At 36.8% G+C, this 26,165-nt stretch overlaps 1 protein-coding gene across 1 annotated transcript in view; it reads left to right on the forward strand.

The window, feature by feature from the left end:
* Nucleotides 1–26,165, forward strand: part of COL25A1 (collagen type XXV alpha 1 chain) — a 603,455-nt gene that overhangs the window by 508,293 nt on the left and 68,997 nt on the right. The window contains exons 13-18 of the mRNA XM_066232766.1: nt 8,515–8,568; nt 10,963–10,989; nt 13,853–13,897; nt 21,040–21,072; nt 21,491–21,526; nt 26,106–26,150. Coding sequence (XP_066088863.1) covers nt 8,515–8,568; nt 10,963–10,989; nt 13,853–13,897; nt 21,040–21,072; nt 21,491–21,526; nt 26,106–26,150 — 240 coding nt within the window. The remainder of the gene's footprint in view (nt 1–8,514; nt 8,569–10,962; nt 10,990–13,852; nt 13,898–21,039; nt 21,073–21,490; nt 21,527–26,105; nt 26,151–26,165) is intronic.

Genomic DNA, 26,165 nt, shown 5'->3' on the forward strand with positions numbered 1-26,165 from the left:
TCATACCCTGTGCTCCTTCTCTGTTCTTCAATACTAATATTTCAGTGAGCCTGCGTGCTTGACGGTGTCGCTGCTGAGTTGAGACCAGTCCTCTTTTCCCCGGGTCCTGCTGTAACTGAGACAAAGCCATCTCCTGCCACCCTGGGTGCAGGTCTTTTCCAGTTTCCGGTCCTGAAAGAGTTCTAAGCGCTTAACATCTTCATGTGGGTTTAATGTGTTTGCATCTCCTGTATTGACTCTCTCCTCCACCATTTGTGTCCTGAGCAACGACTGTGTTCAGGAATAGTTTATAAGCACTAAGCAAAGAAAAGTGAGCAAATAGACAAAGTTTCTATTCTAATGGTGGTGAGGGGATGGGGATGGGAAAGAGTCACCAAATAAAATATAAAATGACAATTAAATTTGAATTTCAGATTAAAAAAACATAATTTTAATATGACTGTGTCCCATTTAATGTTTGGGATAGACTTTATTAAAAAATTATTTGTTTATCTAAAATTTATTTTTAACGGGGTATTTTGTATTTTAATTTCCCAAATCTTGCAGTCATAGTGAGGGAAACAAAAAAGGTACAAAAAATTATACCTTAGTTGGTAATTGTTGCAACAGTGAAAATAAATTAAGGCAATGGGCACAAGGAGGGGTGGCCCCGGAGGAGATTCCGGGGCCACCGCTGTAATGCAGGGACATTTGTATATCTCCAATATTCAAGGGGGCTGTGTTTTAGAGTCAAAGTATGTATAGATGACATATATAAAAGACCTTGTATCCAAGGATAAATAGTTTAGCAGGCTAACCCCACATAAACTTATTTTTTAAAATGGTGGAGCTAAAATGTGTGTTATTAGTGTCAACTGGGTCTCCCTTACGTTAGGTCTTAAGCTGGGGGTGTTTATCCCTGGAAGTTCACAGATGTGTGCAGGAGTGCCAAAAAGACAAAGAATCTTCTAGAGTAGTCATTACACTTGAAGGTTGGAGCTTAGATTCTTAGTTTGTATTATTGTGTGGCAAAATGCTACATTTCTATAAATTTTAAGGTATATGTTGTACCTCCCGAGTCTACCCAAGCTCGCATTCATACTCATTTGCCATGAGGAGACTAGAGTGAAAAACCAGATCAGAAAGAGAGCATACATGTGAATGGAGAGCAGAAACCCCATTTTCCTAACTCTTCCCCAAAAGGTTATATCTGAAGTCCCTGCTGAGCGCCTCACTTTTAAAGAATCCTCTTCTACTAAGTGTTCTCTATCCAATTGCTGCCAAAGCCTCCAAGGCCCTGAAGCTCTTTAGAGGTACAGCTCCTCTCCCCCATGATTGCCTGTGGACAGAGAAAAACGACTAAAGGCCAGACCTGCTCACCACTCAAGTCACTGAGATCTGTGAATGTTCTGACACTGTCAGGAAGACAGCTGCCACACACCAGTGTGTTAGAGGGAGCAATGACCTCACTGCCCATTTTCAGTCTTTGTTTTATTGCACATATGTGCCAACGCCACCAACTCCAGAGGTAGGACAAACCTTAAGGCTGATGTCATGAGCACACTCCATCCACTGCTGGTGTGCCTTGTAGTTTATAAATATTTTTCTCTTTTGTGTGGATGAGTTCTTTCAGAAAATGCAGTACATAAAGAAAACAAATCTGTTTTTGACAAGTGAATGTAAAATTATATTATGCTAAAAATTTTTCAGCTATGACTCATTTTTATTGCCAGAATGAAAAACAATTGGGATTGAGTGATGGCGAGCAATATTCCTGCTAAATAACCCAGCTCCGTTTGGCACTCAGTTTCATAGGAAAACGGCATTCCTTTCTATCTTTAAGTATCTTCCAAGTTGTCTCTAAATAGCAGTACCTGAAATAATTGTAAATCCTTCAGTGATGTTTTACATTAGGGTTCTAAAGAGTGTTTGGTTTAAAAAATAAAGAAAGAGGGAAAAAAAGAAAAGAAAGCAGCAAACCATTCTTCTTAAAAGTCAGTCCAAGGAGAAGCGCCCATTTGCTTCTCCACCCCGCACTCCTTCCTCTCTGTCTCTCTCTTCCCCTCCCGCAGCCAAGGCTCTATTGGAGCAAGGATGGCCCGGGCGCTGGGGATGGCTCCTTGGCCTCTGCCCCAGGCACTCGAGTGGCTCTGGTCGCAGCAGAGCGATGCCCCGGAGGGGCAGAGCATCGCCCCCTGGTGGGCAGAGCGTCGCCCCTGGTGGGCGTTCCGGGTGGATCCCAGTCGGGCGCATGTGGGAGTCTGTCTGACTGTCTCTCCCTGTTTCCAGCTTCAGAAAAAAAAAAAAAAAAGTCAGTCCAACTTATTTTTAGCTTGAATACACAAATTGTCCTTTGGGAATAACACAGTGGGAATAGCCTGAGAAGATAAGGTAGAGTAGAGAAAACCCCATCAGACCTGCAGTTAAGGAGTTAGCTGCTGTCTTTCTTTATTCTGTCTTTAGAGTGTCCTTCAGAACTTGTGACTGTGAAGTGCATGCAGAAATAGATGGATAGATTACCCAACCAACAAGACTAGCTCTCCATACACAAAAAAACCTGATTCCTTTTTTTTGTCTGTAATTTTTCAATATATTTTTCTATATATGTACATTTGTACTATATTATGTAGCAATATAATATTACAACTTTGTTTGAACAGGCCTCATGATAATTATATTTGGTACTCATATATCAGAAAATATGAGTACAATATATGATATATGGTTCATTCTTCATTAAGACTTACCATTGGTTTCTATTTATTATTTCTTTTTACTTTAAGTATATAGTATAAGAAAAATTTGCTTAAAGCAATGGTTTTATGACTTTAATTAAATGCTGTCAAGTTATTTTTGTGTATATCTTTTTTTCTCACTCAAAAATAAGCCCTTTAGGCACTGACGTGTGCCATATCTGTTTTATCTTTATATACCAAGAATAACCAAGAGTTGAACATGTAGTAAATTTTCACTAAATTTTGTGAATTAATGCCTTCCAGTATCCTACAATTTGACCTTGGTCCTCAGAGTTGTACAGCATTTTATCTTTAACATTACTTTCTAACAACCTGGGAAACTAAGTTTGTGTAATAAGAGAATGCTCCATAACCGTGACATTAATAAATCAGGGTACATATGTTCAGAGAAAACATCTCCAGGTAATTTTGACATTTGATTATGTTGCATACCCATCACCCAAAGTCAAATTTTTTTCCGACATCTTCTATCTGGTTTTCTTTGTGCCCCTCCTCTCCCCCCTCCCTTCCCCCCCATAACCACCACCCTCTTGTCCATGTCTCTGAGTCTCATTTTTATGTCCCACCTATGTATGAAATCATATAGTTCTTAGTTTTTTCTGATTTACTTATTTCACTCAGTATAATGTTATTAAAGTCCATCCATGTTGTAAATGATCCGATGTCATCATTTCTTATGGCTGAGTATTGATAGTATTCCATAGTATATATGCACCAAAGCTTTATAATCCACTCGTCCACTGACGAACACTTAGTTTTTCCATATCTTCGCTATTGTGAACAATGCTGCTATAAACATGGGGGTACATTTCTCCTTTTGAAACAGTGCTATGGTGTTCTTGGGGTATATTCCTAACAGTGGGATAGCTGGGTCAAAAGGCAGTTCGATTTTTAATTTTTTGAGGAATCTCCATACTGTTTTCCACAGTGGCTGCACCAGTCTGCATTCCCACCAGCAGTGCAGGAGGGTTCCCTTTTCTCCACATCCTCGTCAGCACTTATTCTGTGTTGTTTTGTTGATGAGCACCATTCTGACTGGTGTGAGGTGATATCTCATTGTGGTTTTAATTTGCATTTCTCTAATGATTAGTGATGTTGAGCATTTTTTCATATGCCTATTGGCCATCTGTATGTCCCCTTTAGAGAAGTGTCTATTCATTTCTTTTGCCCATTTTTTGATTGGATTGTTTGTCTTCCTGGTGTTGAGTTTTACAAGTTCTTTATAAATTTTGGTTATTAACCCCTTATCAGACATATTGTCGAATATGTTCTCCCATTGTGTAGTTGTCTTTTTATTCTGTTCTTATTGTCTTTAGCTGTGCAAAAGCTTTTTAGTTTCATATAGTTCATTTGTTTATCCTGTCTTTTATTTTACTTGCCTGTGGAGGTAAATCGGCAAATATATTGCTGTGAGAGATGCCGGCGAGCTTACTGCCTATGTTTTTTTCTAAGATGCTTATGGTTTCACAGCTTACATTTAAGTCTTTTATCCATTTTGAATTTATTTTTGTGAATGGTGTAAATTGGTGGTCTAGTTTCATTTTTTTGCAGGTAGATGTCCAGTTTTCCCAACACCATTTGTTAAAGAGGCTGTCTTTACTCCATTGTATGCTCTTACCTCCTTTGTCAAATATCAGTTGTTCATAAAGGTTTATTTCTGGGTTCTCTGTTCTGTTCCATTGATCTATATGCCTGTTCTTATGCCAGTACCAGGCTGTTTTGAGTACAATGGCCTTCCAGTATAACTTCAAATCAGGAAGCATGATACCTCCAACTTTATTCTTCCTTTTCAAGATTGCTGAGGCTATTTGTGTTCTTTTTTAGTTTCATATAAATTTTTGGTATTTTTCTTGATATAATTTATTAGAAAGGTAAAATTCTATGAGTCATTCTTTCCTTCTTGATTCTATCCTCCCTTGATTCACTCAGGAAACAGCTTATTTACTTTTCAGCTTTAAAATTTTGTGAGATATGTATTTAAGTTATAAACACATGAAAAATATTTAACCTTGCAAGAGATAGATGTAAAACTGAGCAACAGTAAACTCTCTTTTGTGCTTATTAAAATAGTCACAGAAAATTTTGCTGTATGTAATACATACGGCAGCTTTAGAGTACATATATCATAGCAAATAAGAATTTGATGAGAACAAGATATTCAGGCACATCATGTCAGAGACGAGAGCCCTGCATGAGTGGAGTTGCTCTTGAAGCTCCAATGGTAAGAGACGTTGAATGTGTAGTTAATTTAAGACAGGAGGTACGACAACACATTTCAAACTGGAACAAAATTAGAAATGTCAGAATGTCCTGAACGCCTTCAAGATCAAACTTACTGCAATGTTGAAAGTATGGCTGTGATACCTGTTCTGAAGACAAAAGCAATGCATGAGGCTTTGATCCTGTTATCTTCAGAAAACCTAAGCACTCACAGGTCCTACTGAAACTGTATATAAGAAGAAATCATATTCAAAGGACAATTCTTTATAGCCCTATAGATTTGTCACATGGCAGGTTTGATACCTCTAGAGAACAATGTGCTATGTTACCATTACAGCTAGAGATGAAATGGTTTCTAGAGATGGTTTCTACTGGATGCCAGCATCTAGAGCAGTGGTAGTCAACCTGGTCCCTACCGCCCCCTAGTGGGCATTCCAGCTTTCATGGTGGGTGGTAGCGGAGCAACCAAAGTATAAATAAAAAGATAGATTTAACTGTAGTAAGTTGTTTTATAAAGATTTATTCTGCCAAACACCGAAAATCCAACATAAAGTACTTGGTAAGTATCAATAATTATTATTGTATGCTTTAACTTGCTATAACTCTGCTTTATAAATTTTATAAAGTAAAGTTAGTTCCCCTTTTTAAATCACCATTACTGTGGAACCAGTGGGCAGTTAGAAAATTTTACTACTAACAGAGATACAAAAGTGGGCGGTAGGTATAAAAAGGTTGACTACCCCTGGTCTAGAGCAAAGCCATGCCCTCTCCTACCAGCCATGGAATGACTGACGTGAGATGCTGATTGAGATGTTTATTTGTATTTTTTTTTCTTGCCCAAGTAAATATTTGGCCATGGGGCCATCATCTAATAATTCTTTCTCCTCCATATCCTGTGCTAATGAAATTGTGAAAAAGTAGCACAGAATAGGTGCTTATATAAGAAGATAAAACTCAGAGCCCTTTTGGAAAGCAATTAAGAAACATTTGCAGAATGCCCCGGCTGTGTATCTCAAGTGGTTAGAGCATTGTTCCAATACTGTATACCAAAGTTGAAGCTTCAATTCCTAGTCAAGACACATAAGAATCAACCAATGAATGCACAAATAAGTGGAATAACAAATCAATGTTTCTCTCTCTAAAAATCAATAAATAAATGAAATTAAAAAAATATTTGCAGAGGTGTTTATTTTAGTTTCTCTTTAATAGCAAAAATTAGAAATGACCTAAGTATTCAAAAAATTGGGACAGATTAAACAGTGATCAGACCTAACTTTAATAGATGATAATTAAACTATGCACAAGACAATCATAAATAATGTGTGAAAACAAATGCGTGGTATAAAATAATAAAAGTATCAGACTATGTTATCAGCTTACAAATTGCTTGAAAATATCTAAGCATACATATAAAAGACTAGAAGGAAACAGGACAAAATAAAAAGTTATTAGAGAGTAATAGGATTATAGGTATAGTTTTTTTGTTTGTTTTTCCTTTTATATTAAAGATTATTTTAACAATGTATAAAATAAAAAGATCAAATTTTAGTCCCTCGATGTTCATATATTTAGGAAGATGTTATGCAGATACCTAAGCAATGTTTCTCTTCCTTGCTTCAAAGTCTCAGCATGTATTTTGTCTGGTTCCAAAGGCTTAACCATTTTTTATTATTATTCTGGCTACCATGGTTATTCTTTGAAAATCTAAACAAAGTTTGTATTGTTCCCTGGCAGCATCTCTTATTTGCATTCAACCATGAGTTATGACATTAGTGCATCCTGTTGTAGAGCTTTTGAAGAAAGCAGACTTGATAGCTCTTTTTCTGCTTGCACAGCAAAGTGATAGTTCTCTTTCAGGATGGGCTCTGTCTCCAAGTTCTTACCCTTTGTGATTTACAAATGGCCTATCAGAATTTCCCTATAATGGCCATCATTATTTTAAGTCAACAGTTTTGCCATTTTATCAAGGAAAGTGCAAGAGTTACCATTATGATGTAACTTGATACAGGAAGCAGAATTTCTTCCAGTAGACTTTCACAGAAAGTAAGACTTTCACAATTATAATAATCCAGTATAATAGTAAAATATTTTTTCTCTTCTGGAAAGACACTGTAAGCTTCACATTTCTCAGTTTATCTGATAGGTGTACATAAATGATCTTTATAAGTAATATTTAATTCAGGATTCTGTTTATTCTGAAAGCACATTTACAAATGAGGAGTATATACCCATTAATAGTGAGGATACAAATATCATCTACTCTCTCCTGATTTGTAGATGCCTTCATTCATTCAGCAATGCATTATGTCGTTAAGAGCACAACCTCTTACACCAGATCATGAGAGTTCAAAACTTGGCTAGTGTTGTGTAAATCTGAAAAGAATTATTTAACCTTTCTGTATCTTAATTTCTTCATTTGTTAAGTAGAGCTAAAACTAGTACTTACCTCAGAGAAATTTGTGATAGTTGAGTTTATGAATGTAAAGTTCCTGGTACTTAAAATGTTACTATTATTATTAATGTATGTATTTTTATACATGTTCATGTATATTTTTGCTGAAAGTACAAATGTTAAAATGGTACAATCCCTGACTTCCAGGTGACTTAGAAAACATGCTTAAAAATCAGCTAAGTTTGCTGTGGCTAATCTAATAATAAAATTCGGGGGTTTTTTTTATTCAATAAGAAGCAACTTTACTACCCTCAGTGGAAGAAGCAAGTTATTCATTAGTTGGAGCAGATAGTAAAGGGCGTTGAGAACGTTTGTAAATGAAAATGAAATTCTAGTTGCTATAAGTTGGAGCCACATGGAAGCAGAGAGACAGAGTATCTCTCCTTTGCTTCTGGGCCTTTCAAGGCACTTCTCCTCCTTGGAAAACAGTTTCTGGCCGAGTCTAGAAAGACTGACATACATCATCATCTCTGTGAAATGGAGCACTTTCTAACATAATAGCCATCATCTTTTTCCCCAATGCCTGTCACTCACAATGACAACGAGAGCTATAAGTCCGAATGTTTTGCTTTAATTAATTTTACAGTGAAATTGGAAAGAGAAAAACAAAGCCAATTTTATTTTTATGTCAGATATGTCTAAGTGAAATAAGTAGATGTGTATGTCCTTCAAGATTTATATTTGGAAATGCTCATCTGATTAAGTCTAATGATATAATGATTTAATCTATATTTTCCTTAACCGATGAATCACTTAAAAGTTCTCCATCAAGGGAGTCTTATGTTTTCAGTTGTCTTTAACTCTGGCAACAAATAATTATTTGTTGCCTACAATGTACCCAGTACAATGGTAGATATTCCTTTCATATTGGTAAGTTGCTTCAGCTTTCTTAAAGGAGAAAAGATTAAACAAAGGAAATTAGCTCTGTTTTGTTCTTAGTCCCTAGCACACATGGATATTTGAACCAAATAGGCTAACTTGTATTTATACTAGTAGACACTTACTTTCTATCTACTTTTGAAGCATTATTAGATGGCCATATCTCCTAATGATCTATATATAATGTACTGTCTATTTTATTTAATATTATCTATTTTTTATTTTGAGGGTGAGCCCGGGTTGCCTGGAGAAGTGGGACAGGACGGAATCCCAGGGCCAAAGGTTAGTACAAATAAAACCAAGCAGAATCATTTGAAATGTGGGTTTTCATGAAATTGTAAGCTGTTAAAAATTTTTTAATATCCCATTGGTTTTACCTGGATAGAATTTTTTATCAATAGTATAATACAGGGGTCCCCAAACTTTTTACACAGGGGGCCACTTCACTGTCCTTCAGATGGTTGGAGGGCCAGACTATAAAAAAAACTATGAACAAATCCCTATGCACACTGCACATATCTTATTTTAAAGTAAAAAAACAAAATGGGAACAAATACAATATTTAAATAAAGAACAAGTAAATTTAAATCAACAAACTGACCAGTATTTCAATGGGAACTATGGGCCTGCTTTTGGCTAATGAGATGGTCAATATCTGGTTTCATATTTGTCACTGCTAGCCCTAACAAGTGATATGACGCGTGCGTCCCATGTCACAGGAAGTAGTACTGTACGTGAGCGATGCCACGCTTTGCAGTGCTGCCACATACAGTGCTCCTCTCACTGACCACCAATGAAAGAGGTGCCCCTTCCGGAAGTGCAGCAGGGGCCAGATAAATGGCCTCAGGGGTCTGCATTGCAGCCCGCGTGCCGTAGTTTGGGGACCCCTGGATAATATGCTGCTGTACAGAACTTTGTGACTAATGAATAAATTATGTTTGTGATTCTTGTTAGCATTACAAATGCAGGACATGATCATCTAAAACCTATATTTTTGTAGAGAAAGCCCATGTTTCAAATATGATGTTGTCATTTGCCAGTTAATATGACTATATTAAAACATAGGCCATGTCTATACTGCCTAAAATTTGCATACTATTTACACAAATTACTAAAGATTCTATTCACAGTGCCACTATGGCTTTTCTTGAAGATCTGGCTGCCTCTAGCCCTTATACAGCATAACCAGTAATCAAATGAAGAGCAGAATAAAGATGTGGTGTTTAAAATTGAAAACTGGATATAGTCAATTACTAAATAGGGAAAAAATGTAATGAAGATGATTTTTTTTTTTTTGGATTGCATGTATTCTTTGTTTCTTGAAGAACAAATGAATCTGTTAAATATAAAAAAGATTGGTGACAGTTTAGTTTAAACCAAACAGGCTGACAAATCCCAAATCCTTTGATGAGTGAACATCCCTTGAAGTACAAAACTAATGTCTAATCCTGTCAGCTGTGCTGGTGTTTATCCATACCCACAGATGCCTGTCAGCTGATTTTACAGATCACATTGCTATTGACATACGCCTAAAACGAACCTAAAATGTGTAGACCTGTCCCTTGTCCCGTAGGAGAGGAAAGAAAATATTCCTTCTGAAACTATAGCCATTCTCCTGTCTTTCCCTTCTCTTGTACCCTGCTAAAAAGCCAAGTGATAGAAGTAATGCTTAATGCACGTTCTCAGGGCTATTCTTCGGTTGCCTAGCGACCCTCAGGATGAAGACGAGCACTGAAAGGTAGCCAGAAATTCAGAAACGGTCAGGCTGACTTCCAGCAAAGGAAAAGAGCCTTGCCTCCAAACTGACTTCTGAAGTGGGTTATTATTTTTAAAAACACACAATCACCTTAAACCATTTTTTAAGCAACTGATCTCATGGCAGCACTTACGCTTTTTGTAAAAGGAATATTATCGTAATATGTATAATTTACTCTAGAGCTCTCCCACGCCACCCTTTGTCTCTTCCCGGTGAAGTGGACATGAGATACCCTGCAGAGCACAGTGTTTCGGTTTAGTCCTCACACTGACTGGGTCATCATTTTGAGAGAAGACATTTTCCTACACTTACTTTGATTCTTCCATTCTAGTGCTTTTAAAAATACACCTGATTTGGAGCATGCTGCTTACCAGTAGGTTAAAGCAAGTTAAGACATTGTGAAGGGGTCCAAGTTCAGGACTGTATATACGGTCATACAAGGGGAAAGTGGAAGACAGACTGGGGAACTACACAGATTGGGGAATCTGAACCCCTGAAATAATCCATGCGCCAGAGCTGCTTTGAATAAAGACTTCATGGAAGTGTGTGCTAGCCCACCTTACTGATTCAGAGTTGGGGCAAAATACAAACTCCGAGCCTCAGAAACTGCCCAAGACCTTAAATTACCACCACATCATTCTCCTTAAGGACTCAAAAGCCAGTTTAAAGGATGACAATCTTAAATATCTTTCTTTAGTCCTCTAAAAGCAAAGACTTAAGATTTTATTTGATATTGATATCAATATTCAATTCTCCAGAAAACTCGTACCATTTGTTTTTATATAACAATGATATATATTGCCAAATAATATATAAAGGTCACATATGATTACTATGTTCAATATCTGATTTTGTTTGGTATTGGTTCCTTGAGTGTTCTATAATTTAACATGTCACTCAATCTTTCTTATTTTACCCAGGGAGCACCTGGAGAACGAGGAGAGAAGGTGAGAATTATTCTGCCTACATTTATATCTTTTCCCCTCCGCAAAGAGGTACCATCAGCGGTAGAGCGTCAGCCTAGCGTGCGGAGGACCCAGGTTCAATTCCCAGCCAGGGCACACAGGAGAAGCGCCCATTTGCTTCTCCACCCCTCCGCCGCGCTTTCCTCTCTGTCTCTCTCTTCCCCTCCCGCAGCCAAGGCTCCATTGGAGCAAAGATGGCCCGGGCGCTGGGGATGGCTCTGTGGCCTCTGCCTCAGGCGCTAGAGTGGCTCTGGTCGCAACATGGCGACCCCCAGGATGGGCAGAGCATCACCCCATGGTGGGCGTGCCGGGTGGATTCCGGTCGGGAGTCTGTCTGACTGTCTCTCCCTGTTTCCAGCTTCAGAAAAAAAAAAAAAAAAAAAAAAAAGAGGTACCAAACTGAACTGTGTATAAGTATGGACAGACAGCAGATTTAGATACAGATATATAGTTATAGATATAATGACTATTTTTTTATTATTTGTTTGTTTGTTTCTAACTTAATCAATGAAAAGAGAAAATAGTGTAATTCTTAAGTATGGATAGAAGTTTTTAAAAGGTTTAAAGAAATGGAGGAAAAAAGAGCAAATTTAAACATTCTGTCTTTGGATTTTAAATGACTTTCAAAACTTCCTGGACCTGCAGGATTTCTGTTCACCCTGCCTGCTAGTGCCACTGCCGTCCTTTCCATGCATCTCGTCTCTCTGCTGCTGCTTCCGTCACTAAGTTAAGGGGATACAGATGTTTGCCATAGCAGATAGACTGAGAGTTACGCCACAAAGAATCCCTGTAAAAAAAAAAAGAGAAACAAACAAACAAAAAGAGTGCCATGTGTTACATCTCTCTTACCCGTCCTTCCTCACTACCTTTGGGCATGTCCTGATTCGTTTTAGACTCTCAGTGCATATTTTAGTCCTAATTGTCCTGATTCTCATGCTATTTAATAGTTTTTGAGAAATGTGCTGTCTGAAACTTCCAAGATACTACATAATGCTCTTCATGAGTGATCTGATCTCTCTGGCAAATCAGTATTATCACCTCTGATTCCTGAAGAAGTACCTCTAAAGATCCAGAAAGCTTCTTGAATATAATGTAATTTTTGGCCTTGTGAAACAGAAAAAAGACATTTATTTAAATGGAAGGGGAGCATAACAGAGGGGACAGTCAGACCCTTTGTTTCATGACTCCTCCGAGCCAGTTTTCCCAATAAGAAAGCTTGCTTCCTTTGTTCTGTTTTTTAATAAAGGGATTTCCAAACAATTTCTTTCTTAGAGTAAGCTGCCAGGCTGCCTATTCAAAGGTCCCTCCTAACAGATTATGTACATATACTTGGCATCCAACCAGTTCATGGTAATTAACTTGAAATTAATTAGTCGCCAGATGACACTTTTGTGCAGACAGCAAGGAGGGAGAGGGCAGTGCCAGCATCGCCCGGATCCTCAGATACAGCGGCTCAGGCTGCCAGGCTGCAGTGGGGCGTCCGTCCCCGGAGACAAAGGCCTGAGCAGGTTAGCTTCATGCTCATGAAACAAGAAAATAGAAAAGAACATCTTTCCTTATCACCATTCTTCTCCTAGGGACACAGTTACCAAGAGTTTCTTATTTTAAAGATATTTTTAAGTGAGAAAAAAGTGACCTCTTATGAAGCTAGACAAAAGGGCATTTCAACTTATGGACGATAAGAACAGTAAGGTAATGTTGTTGCTAGCAGCCATCATTAACAGCCAGTTTGTCAGATAAGGTCCTAGTTGCTTTACACACAGTATATTGTTTATTTCTTACATCCCCATAAAGTATTCTTGCCCTCACGTTACTCATGAAGATTATGATGCATAGAAAATTTCCTTTGCCCAGTAGGCGCTGGAGCTGGGCTCGGCCTCTCTGGCTCCCAGTCCATGATGTTTCCACCAGAACATACTACGTACAAGACTAAAGAATCCAGAATTTAAGGAAGCAAAGCATAAGTGATAAACAAATGACTTTTTCTTTTCTAATTCATTGCTTTGAGGGTAGAAAGGAGATGCTAGTGAAGGAATGGACATAGGAAATCTCGGAAATGTAAACTCCCCAATTTATGATTTTTAAAAAGCGTGTTTAATAAATATAAAACATTTATTTTGCAAATGCAAATCATGAAAGTACAGATAAATCAAATATTAAGGGCACAGGTTTTGAGGGCTGGCTCATGCACTCTGAGGACCTGGAGATTTGAGGTGGGCTTGAAGACAAGAGTAAGATGTATACAGATCAAAAGGAAAGGAGAAGTCGGGGGTCCAGGTGGCAGGAACGCGCAGAGAGGTGGTGAGCCCTGTGGCAAATTGAGGGAATGGTCAGCAGAAAGTCTTTGTTACAGTAGAGATAGGAGCAGAGGAGAAAAGAGTTAGGGAGGCTTTAAGTGTCAGGATAAGTTACTAGCTACTAGAAATCAGAGAAATTGCTACTTCCTCTTAATATCATAGAGTAGTTTAAAACTGTTCAGCTATGTTCATTATAATAAAATGTATTTGGACAGTGATATCAGGCAGCTGCTCAAGTGAAAGAACATTAATTAGCTCTAGCCATGGCTGGATAGTTTGGTTGGTTAGAGCATCATCTTGATACACAGAGGTTGCGTGTTCAATCCCCGGTCAAGGCACATACAGAAACATAGTGATATTTCTGTCTCTCTCTCTTCCTCTCCCTCTAAAAAAAGTCAATTAAAAAAAAGAACATTAGCTCTGTAGAGCACTTTCAGCAGATTATAATATATAGTGATTATGAAAAGAAATTTAAAATAATGGAAAATATTTTTGTATAATATCACCAATATATTTTACATATATAGCTTTCCCCTCCCCTCTTTTAGGGAGATGCTGGAGAGAGTGGCCCCAAAGGTGATGCAGGCGAAAAGGTATAGTGTTGCAAAATATGGAATAGTTGTGTATGAGCAAGAAATAGTTTTCTGTATATATGAAAATAGGAGAGTCTGAGAGAGGTAAGTGAATGGTAGTAGTTTTGTTTGACAAGAAAAGAGATAATCCTACAAGTTTAGAAAACACATTTAAATATTTAATTTACAACAGGTGATTATTCCACAAGCTCCTAGGTACAAATTTAAATATTTTAAATGTAAAATGCTATGTCAAAATTTAGAAAATGTGTAGCTAGGTTTCCAATAATATGGTTTTCAAGGAATAAAAACAGTTACTCATGTATAAATGGCACACTCCCTTTATGGGCAGAGATATAAAAATAGAGTTTCTGAAGTGATTCTGTTTATCTCAATGTTAGGAGAGAACACATCAGAGAATTGGAGTGAGATTTAAAGTTTGCCAGTATATGTCTCTCTCTTTTTTTTTTTGCTGTATGCAACTATATGTCTCTTGATTAAGAATCTTAAATGCAGTCTTGAAGATTTGCCTCAACTTGAAATCTACTAAATTTGTATATTTTGTCAGCCTTTATTTTGTCATTATTTTTTATCTTGTGAACCATTATTTATATTCCAGTGGTCTTGTGGCTCATCTTCCTACCCATCTCTTTTACCCCAGTCTATCATGACAGCTTTGCTTAGGTTCCTACTTACAGATATCTCTGACATAAGAAGCACTTCACTTGTGCTGTTAAGAATGAAGTGAGCCTGACCAGATGGTGGTGCAGTGTATAGAGCGCAAACCTGGAACACTGAGGACCCAGGTTGAAACCCCGAGGTCACCAGCTTGAGTGTGGGATCAGAGACATAATCCTATGGTAGCTGGCTTGAGCCCTAAGGTCGCTGGCTTAAGCAAAGGATCACTACTAGCTCAGCTGGAGCACCCCTCCCCCAGTCAAGGCACGTATGAGAAGCAATCAATGAACCACTAAAGTGAGCAACTACGAGTTGATGTTTCTCATCTCCCTTTCTGTCTCTGTCTCTGTCTCTGTCTCTCTCTCTCTTCCCCCCTCTCTCTCTCACACACACAAAAGAATAAAGGGAAAGATCTTTTAAGCTGAAAGTAGAATAGTCAGTCATGTTTTAATTTAAATCAACTTAGGTAATTGAGTAATGAAAAAAAGAACTGAATTATTTATTTAAGCTTATAGTTCTGAATAAGAATATTCAACTTTGAAAATTATTATAGTACAGATGGGTAATGGTTAGTCATAAACATACCTATAAAATAAAGAGAAATGTATATTTCTCATTTCTATAAATATATATTAATATAGATATGGCATGGTGGTAGGAATGAATTAATATCAACAAATAGCAACTATGTTTATATTCAAAATCAATCTAACAATTAGGGGAACTCTCAGTTTCTTGTAGACCAGGGTCTCCCAACCTCAGTACTAGGACCAGTAGTTGTTGTGGGAACTGTTGCATGTTTAGTATCATTCTCAGCCTCTGCTGACTACATGCCAGTAATACCCTTGAGATGTGGCAACTAAACCCATTTCAAGACATTGCCAAATGTTCCCTGAGGGACTGAGTTTCTCCTAGGTGAGAACCAATGCTGTAGACTCTTTCTATTTACTGGTCAAATTTAAGTATCGTGCCAAAATCAAATATGGTATGAATACGGGGGGGGGGCAAAAGTAGGTTGACAGTTGTGAGCACACAAAACACAGTTAATAAAGCTATTGTAATAATCATAACCTGCATGTCTTTTTCCATACAAACAACTATAAACCTACTTTTGCCCATCCCGGAATGTTTAGTACAAATGAGAACAATGCTATATCTTGATTACTGTCGAAGTCAAAATTTCAAACCCCAGATATATAAACCGGATATTTTATTTAACTTTTCTTGTTTTTCTTAGAAGCAGAAGTTAACAACCTTTTCTTGTGAAGAGCCAGGAAATAAATATGTCAGGATTTGGGGGCCATATGGTCTCTGTCACAGTTACTCAACTCTGTCCTTGTAGCGTGACAGCACCCATAGACATTATGTATGCATGAGTTTGGCCGTTACATATAAAACTTTATTCTGGATGCTGAATTTCTAATTTTGTCTAATTTTCATGTGTCATGAAATACTATTGTTGATTTTTTTTAACCATGTAAAATATAAAAACCATTCTTAGCTCATGGGCTACACAGTAGCAGGTGAGTAGCTGATGTGGCCCATGGACCATAGTTGCCAACCTCTGCTTAAAGAAAGAAAATCTTCTAAACAGAAAGCAATTTCTTCAAGGAAAAAAAAATTATACTAAGTCTGAACTATGCCTATGTGAACTTATGTACAGAATTTTATGCTTCAGAAGATGTATTTTTTAAACTTCATTTTTGGAATGTGGGCAAATCATTGTTTCTTTAATCACACATTTTTAAAATTTAACTTTCCAATATTAAAGCAACATTTTTCTTTTACAAGTCCAAGTTCATCTCAAAGGAATACTGTTTTTATTTTTTATATTAATGCAAATCATTTACCATACTGACTCACACATAGTAAACTCTCAATAAATGTTAGCTTTCTTACCACATGGAAATTGAAATCAACTAGGTTGTTTTTCTTTTTTATCAAAAAGTTTTATTAGTCAACTGAAATTAAGAGCAAGAAATACTTCAGTTAAAACGGAAATCATTTCTATAAACTTTCAATGGGTCTAAACAGGGAATTGTAAATAGGAATCTGTAACGTATAATATGTAATCTGACCTGTAGCATTCATCCCTGAGAATACTGTAATTGAAATATAATTTTTGATGTGTTTTTTTAAACATTTCCTGCTTCTGTCACATAATTTTTTTCCAGCATGTTGGAAACACTCTTCTCATGGCCTTTGGGTTTAGTATGTGAAACTAATTCATCATTCACCAAGTTTGAGATGTAAAATCAAAAAATGCTTCTTTTTTACCATTGATGTAATAAAAATTACATCATTGACTGATTCACTTTAATAGGATTTTTTTTCCTTTTGATCCAACTTGGTGCCTTTGGATGGTAAAGCAATCTAAGCCTTCCCAGACTGGTCATCTGGAAATGCTACGCCACCATAAAGAGCACTGGGCTGTTTCTCCGTGGCCAGCGAGTCTGGTGCACACTGGGTTTAAGAATGACCTGCCAGAGACTGATTTCATTCATGTGTGGAGTTGCTACGGAAGGGTTATGTTCTGCTCTTTGGAGTTGTGATCCCACCAACAAATATAGGAATGGATTTCTTATCTATTTCCCCCCACTTGAAAGTAGATGTTTGTGCAGCACACTGGACGATTTGGTCATGCCGCTCTTTTGTTTACAATTGTATCTATTCATTCAGAAACTCCTCCTTCACTTTCTTGGTATTATTTGTCTGCGTGTTCATTTTTTCTTTATTTGCTCTGCCATCTCTATTCCTTTAAATACACTGCCTTCTTAGTTTATGGCTACATAACATCTTTGACTTATATCCTCTGAGCCTTTGCAGAAGCCACATCTTTATCTGTAACCAAGCAAATTGTCTTCCTTTCTTACATTCACACATGAAGGGCTATTTGTTTTTAGATTTTTATTTATTCATTTTAGAGAGGAGAGAGATTGAGAGAGAGAGAGAGAGAGAGAGAAGGGAGAGGAGCAGAGCACATCAACTCCCATAAGTGCCTTAACCAGGTAAGCCCAGGGTTTCGAACCGGTGACCTCAGCGTTCCAGGTTGACACTTTACCCACTGCACCACCACAGGTCAGGCATGAAGGGCTATTTTAGTGAGTGCTTCTAACCCAATCAATACAGGGTCCTCTCCAACTTAGCATATGTGATTCTTTTAGCTAGAACAATCTTGCTCTGTCCACCTCCACCTCCACCTTCTAATCCTATTCTTCAGACCACTGAAACCTGAATTTGTGTCATTTCCCTGGGGAAGTGTTTCAGTCAGCTCTGAATTGGTCAAGTTACCTACTATATGCTCCCACAGCCCTCTTTATATCCCTTTCATAACCTGTATCACCATTTATTGTAATTATTTGTTTAATTGGACACCCAGCTCACTGAAAAAAAAAATTGTATGGTACCAAACTGTTCTATTTCTAGCACCAATCCAAGTTCTTAGAAGATAATAAATATTTACTGAATGAGCAATCTTAAAAATACATGTATAGTTTTACTTTCAAATGTTCCTTATTTTCATTAAACAGTAGAACTTCTCCCTGTATCGTGCATTTATCTATCACGTCTTCTGTGTATATACAGTGATACAGAACTCCCAAACATGAGAATCTTCTTATCCAAGACATTTTTTATGAAAAAAAGTATCTTTCATGCTTTCAATCAGTGACATTCTTATATGCATGTATGAAAAATGATTATCATATGCACAGGACAAAAGTGGGAATTGCAACTATGTTGTTCACTGTTGTCTTCTAGCTCCTAGCATCCCTGCATCTAAAATGTGGCTGGCTCATAGCTGGTGCTCAGTAAATATTTATTGAATGAATTAATGAATGACAGAAATATGGCCACATTCACTTTATATATCCACATAGACTTTATTAACACATACTTATAATTAATTGTATACTGAATTTTGTGTTTGAAAATGGTCACAACTAAAAATGGAACTCTTTGTGCTTGAATGATAAATACAGTAGTAAAGTCAAATCCATTTACCTCAAGTATCTTCTCAAAGTACTTGGCCCATTTATGACTCTCCCTGTGAAAACTTCCATTTCCAAACCAACTGATTTATGAAGCTAAGAGTACACTTAAGACACATTGGGGTTTTCCCTACTTTAATCCTGTATTCATTTTCACTGAGGAATGAGGATTATAAACACCGACTTTTATTTCCACTACTTGCAGCATTATCCTTTAAAATGTTTAACTTATGACAGTCTTTCAGCAGTTGCTTTGCCACTTAAAAGTTATAAAAATTCTTTGAGATTTCACAGTTCTAATTTTTTAAAAAGAGAATGAAAATATCACACATAGTTGTCCATCAAATGAGACTACTCAAATTTCCACAAATAAATCAGCCTTTCAGGAAACTGTCCTTTTTCCATCCACTTTCTATGAGAACTAAATCTGATCTTTATTTTCTTTAGTGGATTATCTGGCCACTTTTTGCTGAAAAACTGAACAAGCAACTTCCCTTATTGACAAGTTTACTACAACCTTTATGTCCTATTGTCAAAATGAAATAAACCAACAACTCTTTTCTTATGACAATAGAATTTAGGAAGTCCAAAATTCACTTAGCCTCTAGTTGCTTTAATTTCCTCATCTAGTAAATGAAAATGGTAACATCTGCCCTAACTCCTGGGAGTTTTGTGAAGTATAAATAAGATGAAAGAAGGGACTTAGCCAAGTCAAAATGGCTTTTATGAATACAAAGGTCTTGTGCAAAATCTTGCAAACCTGATTCATTGGTGTTGATGGTTTTCAGACTTGATTTAGTAGAAATAAATATAAGTATTATTTTATTAGCCACATTTATTTCACTTCGCAGGTGGAACTCAATTGATTGTTAATGATAGGAAGAGAAGTTAGTGTCATTCTACAATATTTGGGGTCCTCTTCTTTATGTTTCATCACGGTTTCATTTTTCCTTGGGTAATAGGAATTTCCGACTTCAAAGAAACTCAAGTATCAGTTTCTTCAATAAGCGAATTTATGTCCTTTTCCTTTCTAAGCTTCTTTTCCTTCCTAAAGCTTGCTGTTGTTGTTGTTGTTGTTTTTTCATTTTGATTCTTGACTTCTGACCTGCTTAAAACATTTTTTTTGAAATTTTTTCATTCACCATATATGTATCAAGCATCTCCTATGGGCCAGGCACTGGACGAAAATTGACATTGAATCTGTCGTCTCATAGAAGGACATTCAAAGACTAGGCAGCAAACATAAATATACAATTATGAGTGAGCTATGCTGTGCAGCGCGCTGAGTGTGAGGGGCATGTGTACAGGTCGGTGGGTTGGTGAAGGGTTATTTAAAGCAAAGTCACTTCAGCCAAGTTCTGAGGAAAGAAAAAGTGCCAGCTATAGGAAAAGGGGCGAAGGGGACAGAATTGAAGGGCATGACAAGTGCTGTGTACACAGAGGCCTGAGGCTTATAGCTCCAGCTCTCTAAATGAGATTGATGAGCAGCTCCTTAAACCTAGACCAAGAAAATAGACCCCCGGAGCTCCTTGAGCACTTGTACATGACAACTGAAAATATCCCAGTGTGTACCTTCCTCCTGTGGCCGTGTCTATTTGCATGACAGTCTGAAATGACTACGTTTTCTCTCTTTATGTTCACGGGACAGAGGCTCGAAGGAACATGAAAATGTCAGCCCTGTGCTGGCCTCACTTCAGAAAAAGCAGTGTTCTCAAGCGTCCTCCACATCCTTTTCCACTTGTCCCTGTCTGCTCATTTGTAACATGTTTGCTCTCAAAATGTCGTCCCTCTCTGTGAAATCCAAACGGAATACAGTGCCTTTTAGAAAACCAGATTCAATCTCAAGATTTTTTCTCTCAGATCTTACACGTGTCCCTGTCACCCACAAGTCATTCATCATCCTGTGACTTTCCGGTGACTGCATGACAATGAAATGAGTGTAAAGCTAGAAAAAAAACGTGCCGTTCATAACTGTGACAGTGCTTCGTGGGGGAGACAAGCTGACCTGCTGCGTGGCTCTTTCCAGCCCAGCGTCATTAACCCTTGACTTCGTCTGTTGAACCCTGACTTTCTGAAGATGGAAAGGGTCAGGGAACTCCCACTAAATGATAACTACTGACATTAATAAATTCCAGAAATAGAGAGAACTAAAATGCCAACTCCCAAAATTATAATTTATTGCTAGGAATACAACTTTCACAAGATATCAAGGGAAAAGGACTATATTTATATATTTATATTTATTTCAAAGAATATAATAATTCTTATGTATTTTGCATTCAAAGTAAATCCATGTCTTTAGAAAGTACGTTATTTGTCTTGGAAATTGTTGACATCTTAACAGCTGACAGATTGATACAAAGTCTTAGGGAGCCTAGTTAAACCCATTAGTCATGGGGTTCCCTTGAGTGCCCCTGTTGATAATGGCTCTCTCTGTGTTTGTGTGTTTCCTATTTCCGTAATTTGTGGAATAATCTCTCATGGGTTTCATTTTAGGGTGACCCTGGATCATCTGCTGCAGGAATTAAGGTAACTCTAGTCTTGCAAGAGTTTGTGCTCCCTGCAAGAGGAGTTACAGTTTTGGTTTTTATAAGCCTCTACTTTCTCTCCCTTTTTACCAACGTTGATAGTTACAACTGTTTCTACTCTCCTGCAATAATCAGCTTCTAGGCACCACAGGAAGTATCTGCTGGAAATCTGATGAAGGCTTAAATAAGAGGTCTTGCCTTCTCTTCCTTTTCTGATTGGATTTTATGGAAAAGTGGATTTGTATGTGAGCTTTTGGTATATTCACAGGAAAAGAAATAATTCCTGTGTCTACTGAGATGTAGAGTAACAGAATAAAGTAAATGAAATATATGTGGTCAAAGAGCCTGGGTCATCTCTGTGAAGGGTTTGGGAAAATTTTTTAAGACTGGTCCTTTTATCTTTGGCTTTCTTTGGCCAGGGAGAACCTGGAGAATCTGGTCGTCCGGGGCAAAAGGTAATATCTTTATTTTACTGTCTAATATTCACCATTTGATACCTACTATTCACTGTGTAATATGAAAACAATCATTGCAAATGATGTAGTTTTTGTGTTTTGCACAGAGTGTTGTTGACTGTTTTTGTATTTTAAAACGGATGATGCTGACCATACGTAAAGTGAAATCACCTTCCGTACATGTAAAAAGATGCTTAATGAACTAAAGTGTGCAGATACTGAGCTGTTTAAAACTAACAAAGATCAGTGGATTGGAATGCAGCGATTTACCTTGCATGTTTAAAGATACTCTGCATGTTTCTATTTTTCATGAGAAGAAATGAGTATTTACTAAACGGTCTCAAATAGGGAAGGATGGACAATTCTTTTAAAATGATATTCCTTTTTCTTTCATTTCAAATACTCCCCTACTTGTAATTTTATGGGAATAATATTTGTCTATGCAGTGAATGTCATATTATATAAAGAGATTGGTTCATGAACTGAAATTTAATTACAGACGCTAGCCAAACCACTTTAGCCAATCTATAGATGCATACATAAATTTATTTTTATCATTTGTGCTTCACTTCAGTGATAAATTAGAAGACATGCAGTGAGTATGTTTAGATTCATATTCTCATTTATGTCTGAAGCAGGAAACAACTGTTAGCAGTTTATCGTAGGAGCATCTGGATATTAATGCCCAGTGCAGTCAGATTGGAGATAACAGATGTAGCTAACAAGTAAATGTGGATTCCACATTAGATTAAATCTCTGAAGATCAAGACTCTCCTTTGTTTAGCAGTAGCTAATGTTGTAGGGGGGAAGAAACATGAATGGAAGCATAGAGTTTACCTCATTAGTGTAAAGGAGAGAAGCCATTCCCTTGATGTAGTTTGGAACCATAAAACATGATAAAATAATGTTCCCATGTTCTCGAAGTCATTGAGAGGATCATTGCACTTGAGATTAAAGTAATTTTTGAGGTCTTTCACATTCTTTAAATGTTTCTTTAATTTAAAAATAGACTTTTCTGCCCCAACTAAGAGTATAAGAGTAATGATTCATGAGGCCCAGTTTCAGATAAAAAGTTGAGACTTTTCCAAAGAGCCCAGCAGAACTCTGAAAGTTTTGCAATCCGATTTTTAGATTTCTGACTGATTCTTTACTTGAGAAACTTGAAAATAGTGATATCCTGATAGAGCACTATGATCTGCTTTGGTTTTAAAAAAAACTGATCTTCTCAGATGATCTCATTTTAGGTCACTTAGTAAAAATTAAAGGCTAAATTTAAGCCACTTTATAATTTTATGATATGCTAAAAGAAATTTCTGCAAGACTGGTATGTCTTTTTAAAAAACAAAACAAATCTGCTATATAATCTCATATAGCTCCACCATGTTCAGAGTGGCAGATCCAAACTGATTTTCAATTGCTTAATAAAACATTGCCTAATAAAACATTGCCTAATTATGAGTATTTAGAAATACACTTTAGATTAATTTCTGGAAGTTTGTAGGTTTCCATATAGAAACATTGAATTTCTTTGGCAGTTCATTAAACACCTGTTTTCCATGATATTGAGAGAAGCTTACAACCAGTCTGAGTGAACACGTGCCCTGAAATGAGCAGCATCTTCTTCATTAATAGGCCAGATGCTGCCCTTCGACGCAATCTCACTTTCTCACAGTGTTTGTGACTTCCTTTGTCTAATATCTGGATTTGGCAATACTTCACCCAGTGATGATTTAAAAGGAGAATATTTCCATGCTTGTTTGCTCACTTAAATTAGAAAATGACAAACAGAATGACTACAAAATCAGTTCAAGAGATTGTCCAAGGTACTTTTCTCACCATTGCAGAAATGTGTTGTGAGTTCACTGGCTCTTACACTCTAGTGTTAGAGTCATTCCCAAAAAAGTAAAAAATAAAAAGCCCATTGAATAGTTCCCACTGTCTGATATTTCACAGTTTGTAAGTTTGTTCTTTAGGATAACATTCATAATGTAGGAACGATTTAATTATAGTTGTTTATTTTTTTTCATTTACAGACTCAACAGTAGAGTGTGTGATTGATGCATGAGTTAGAGTATATACATATGTTTGTAAAGTGTAGATTTATAAAAGATATTGTGTTTCACCAAATAATCTTTCCTTCCTAAATTCTCCATATTTAATTTTAAAGGGAAAAAAAACACTTGATTTCCCATTGGAAGGGACCCTCACATTAAACTCTATCTAGAGGAGAGGGGCATTGTCACAGGGACATAGGGTGACAGCAGGGTTCCAACTTTGATGGCAGACACAGGTTTCCTGTAGTGGAGGGTAAGAGTGGAAAGGAAAGCACAAGTATAATGTGTCTGTGTGAAGCTTAATCTGCTTGGACAAGTATTCTTAAAATAGAACAGCAAATTAATTTTTAATTATGGCCCAGATTTGGCCATGGGCTGTGTCTGACCAAGAACTCAACTCAGAGAGGCTCCTGAACCAAGGAGTAGACAGGATGGAGGAAGTAGCTGAATTACCATCTCTCAATTGGAAGATAAGTCTTCATGTTATAAAGATAGAAATTTTACACAGGAACCAATATCTTCCTAATAATGTTGAGATGCTCCACAAAAGATAACCTTAATATTTTATCATCTTTTATTATGTCAACTTTTAAGTAAACATGTATTTGAAAATGTCAAACTTATAAAAATACAAGACTATAAAATATTAATTTCTGAAACATTTGTTCATTAATAAATACATTTATAATCTTTTCACATACATATATACATACACGTATAATGTAGGGAGCAACTAAATGCTCAAAGTCTCTGTAAGTATTCAATCTACGTTGAAAACATTCGGTAATGTCTTATACAACTTTCTCGTTTTTAGAAACCATGGATGTGTGTCTGTGTATGCATGTGAATATAAGTATCTTTCTTCAAATTAATCTAATGATCCTTTCAATCTGGCCAGAGGGAAGGGCCTGTTGAGACCTCCCGCCGGGGAGACAGTATTATAACCAATAAATACATTTTCACATGTTTTTCATGTAAGATATCCTGAGTTTTAGGGGACTTTTCTAAAATAATATAAAACTATAGATTTGTCACCAATGTTTATTTACTTTTTTTGGTTTTATACTTTACTGCAATTTAATATTTCCTATGGCCTTATACTTTTTTAAAGTAAAAGAGAATCTTTAGTAAAATATGGATACAAGCCCTTTTTACTAAATCTTGCTAAATTAATTGATTGAAGGGAAAAGGGAAAGAAAAAACAAAATTAAATGTATAATGTGTCTGAAGTTTAATTTACTTGGACGAGTATTTGAGTGAAATATCAAATTCTTAGTAATCATCCTTTCTTCTCTGACTTAATCTCATCTTAGTGTTGCTGTTTGTTTCCTTTATAGTCTCAGACAGAATAGCTTTTCTTTTGCATTCCTGAAACACCTCTGACCGAAGCCATCAGGAAAGTCATCAGCCTTTCTATGTCTAACCATACAGCTTGATAAATCGTGTATGAATTCATTTAGTGATAATACTAAAGTTATGACTCAACAATTTGAAAGTAATAATATTAAAAAATGTCTGCTTATTTTTAGTAGATTTTCTTTGACATGAAGGTTGTTAAAGCATTTAGATTAAATCTGCCTCCCTCTATCACTTTCATGGTTAGTTTGATGCCCCTATTTCTTTTAGTATAATTGTCATCCCACTGACTGACCATCATGAAAATATGTAGCCCTTTTACCTTTAAACAATACTCCCTCAAATAGTCACCTCAATCCAATAAAGGATGGACTTTCTTTTTTTTTTCCAGTGATTCTATTATGCCTTTTTAGTGGAATTCAGGAGACTTTCTAAGCAATGTAACCTCTTGTCACTATACTTTGTACTTAAAATAATGTAGACCGTTCAGTGAAAATGAGAAGGTTTATCATGACTCCAGTGTGCTCACCCAAAATGTACCACTTAATCTCAAACCTGTATTCCGGAACAGCTGCAGAGTACCATTAGCCTTAAATTGCTAGGCAGGGTTACCCAGACTCAACAATTGTCAGAAACATGGGCTGGAGTTAAGTATATTGACCATGCATTTATCTTCTCATCATTCAGGAATGGAAAAGAAATCTTACTATACTTTTACGTGAGCATGACTTTTAATGTATATTGTTTTGATGTAACCATCTGTTTATACAGCCAACTCTTGATCATCCGAGGTGAGAGAGCACTGGAGTAGGAGGCAGGACTCAGATGCATGCATAATCCTCATTTCAGCACAAAGAGCTTCAGCCTCCCCAGCAAATCATTCACCAGGAAGAAATAAAACATGAGACTTCATTCTCCCTTTACTTCTCTTTCTTGACTTCTGGTAGATAGACAATGAGCAGTGACCTGGCAGGAAAAGGGAAAATCCTGAAAAATCTGCAAAATGGGCAACCAGTTTCTGAATCAAGAGTTGACTGAGCTATATAATCTCACCGAACTTCCTGAAAGCAGACAGTGTATATATAGAGGACTAGTATTCAGCTAGGAACATTTGCCGTGCTTTTCTCCGGAGACGTTGTTCTATAATGTTGTGTGATTTTCCTATGTAGGGTGAACCAGGGCTTCCTGGGCTTCCTGGACTTCCGGGGATAAAGGTAAATACTGCACTG

This window comes from Saccopteryx bilineata, chromosome 5 (assembly GCF_036850765.1).
Source record: "Saccopteryx bilineata isolate mSacBil1 chromosome 5, mSacBil1_pri_phased_curated, whole genome shotgun sequence".
NCBI classification, from domain to species: domain Eukaryota; kingdom Metazoa; phylum Chordata; class Mammalia; order Chiroptera; family Emballonuridae; genus Saccopteryx; species Saccopteryx bilineata.